This window comes from Hyla sarda, chromosome 1, assembly GCF_029499605.1.
Source record: "Hyla sarda isolate aHylSar1 chromosome 1, aHylSar1.hap1, whole genome shotgun sequence".
Classification (NCBI taxonomy): domain Eukaryota; kingdom Metazoa; phylum Chordata; class Amphibia; order Anura; family Hylidae; genus Hyla; species Hyla sarda.
In genome coordinates this window covers 585,534,467-585,536,228 of record NC_079189.1, presented here as the reverse complement: position 1 = coordinate 585,536,228, position 1,762 = coordinate 585,534,467, and the positions used below count along the sequence as shown (strand labels likewise).

The 1,762-nt window shown below is 42.2% G+C and overlaps 1 protein-coding gene across 1 annotated transcript; it reads left to right on the top strand.

Annotated features, from left to right (window-relative positions):
• The first annotated feature begins 668 nt into the window (after nucleotides 1–668).
• LOC130295070 (uncharacterized) lies at nucleotides 669–1,530 on the top strand. Its single transcript, XM_056545332.1, has 2 exons — nucleotides 669–822; nucleotides 909–1,530. The coding sequence occupies exons 1-2, from the start codon at nucleotides 698–700 to the stop codon at nucleotides 1,507–1,509; spliced, it is 726 nt and encodes a 241-aa protein (XP_056401307.1). The 5' UTR covers nucleotides 669–697; the 3' UTR covers nucleotides 1,510–1,530.
• The last annotated feature ends 232 nt before the right edge of the window (nucleotides 1,531–1,762 follow it).

Genomic DNA, 1,762 nt, shown 5'->3' with positions numbered 1-1,762 from the left:
TAAACATGAAATGTACATGATATAATAAGGCCCATGTAATGGTACAGTCTAAGATTTCGTATAGGATGTATTATACTCCATGGGGATTGAAGCGTATGGGCCTCAGACAGGATGCAAGCTGTCCAAAATGTCAGATGGAGGATGCTAACTTTTTGTATCTTATATGGAATTATTCCTATATTCATACATTTTGGAATCATCGATGTTATTGAAAAAAGGTATAACATTAAGATGGAACGAGACCCTTAGATGCTTATCCTTGGAGATGTCGGGGAGTCTATATATAAGAAAAGTTTAATTAGACTATTTCCTTATGCAAAGGTGCTGTCCGGGCATGCTGGGATTTGTGGTTTTGCAGCGGTTGGGGGTTCATAGCTTTGACACCATTGCTATAGAGGGTGCAAATGTATCCGAGCCCTGGAACTCAAATAATGTGAAATATGAGATGATCAAAATTAGCCCCTGCGCTAATTACTTGGGTTCTGGGGTCTGTAAGGTCCATAGTAGAAACATCAGGTTCTGTCCATAGCAGATACTAAATCATGGCAGCTCTAAGAAACAAGCAGTCATCGTGACATCAGACATGTGATGTCATAGACAGCTGGAGTCCTGACATTCCACTGACAGCCGCCCGAGCCTTCATTCTGTAGATTGGTACAGTGCGATTAGCAACTTCTATTTCTTCTTCTTGACTGAGATGGAGCTAAAAGGTTTGGGGTTCGTCCCCCTTCTGTTGGCGTTTTGGTGTGTGGCCTGGCTTGCCACCAGCTACATCTTGACGGTCGTCCTCGGCCATGCCGCCTCGCCACTGATGCACATCAGGTAAGATAAACAAGCACAAGATTCTTATTTCATGGGTTGGGAGTGAGGAAATATCCATAATAACATTGGTTTCTTTTCCTTCACAGTGACGTGGGAAATTTCTTTCCCGAAAACATATTATTGAGAATTGGATTCATAGGGACATCCATTGGCACTTTGGTACTAACCTTTCTTATTTATAAGTATATGGTTATGCATACTGAAGAGTTCAGGGGTCATCAGGTCCTGATCCAGAGGATCCTGCTCGCCATTGTGTGGGCCTCCTGTTTTGGTACAGCTGTCATGCATGTATTGTCCCCCGAAGAATATCCCAGGATACACTTTGTCAGTATGGTAATTTCCATTACATGTGAAGCCTTATACTACCTTGGGCAGTCCATCCAGATGTATAAATTACCAGGAGCAAACAAAGTCATCCACCATAGTAGATGCACCTGCTGTGGCCTGGCTTTTACCTGCGCAATTTTCTACTTTGGATATAAAACATTACAGGAATTATTCTATGATGATGAAGACTGGGACGAGATCCGTGAAATCACCACCATAATCATCGAGTGGGTGATGCTTCTACTGATCCTGATAAACATCGTGACCTATTATTCCACCATGCAGAGGTTAATGTTAACCGTCTCCAGGAACAGCTGCAAACTCTCTCTTAGAGTAAGAATTGATGACTTCGGGGTGTAGACCACCACGTGGGCCATCAAGTGGACTTCTGGGAGAGATACTGCACAGGACACGGAAAAACCATAAAAAAAATAATATGAGCTGGTAATATTACCTATACAAAAAAAAAAAAAACATAAAAGAAAAATATTAGTGTGTGATGTGTAATACCTACCGTATATACTCGAGTATAAGCCGAGTTTTTAGCACCATTTTTCGTGCTGAAAACGCCCCCCTCGGCTTATACTCGAGTGATCTCTCCGCCTGTCAATCC

Coding starts and splice junctions, on each gene's coding strand:
- LOC130295070 (XM_056545332.1), top strand. CDS start 698: ATGGAGCTAAAAGGTTTGGGGTTCGTCCCCCTTCTGTTGGCGTTTTGG. Junction 823..908: donor TCGCCACTGATGCACATCAG/GTAAGATAAACA, acceptor TTTCCTTCACAG/TGACGTGGGAAATTTCTTTC.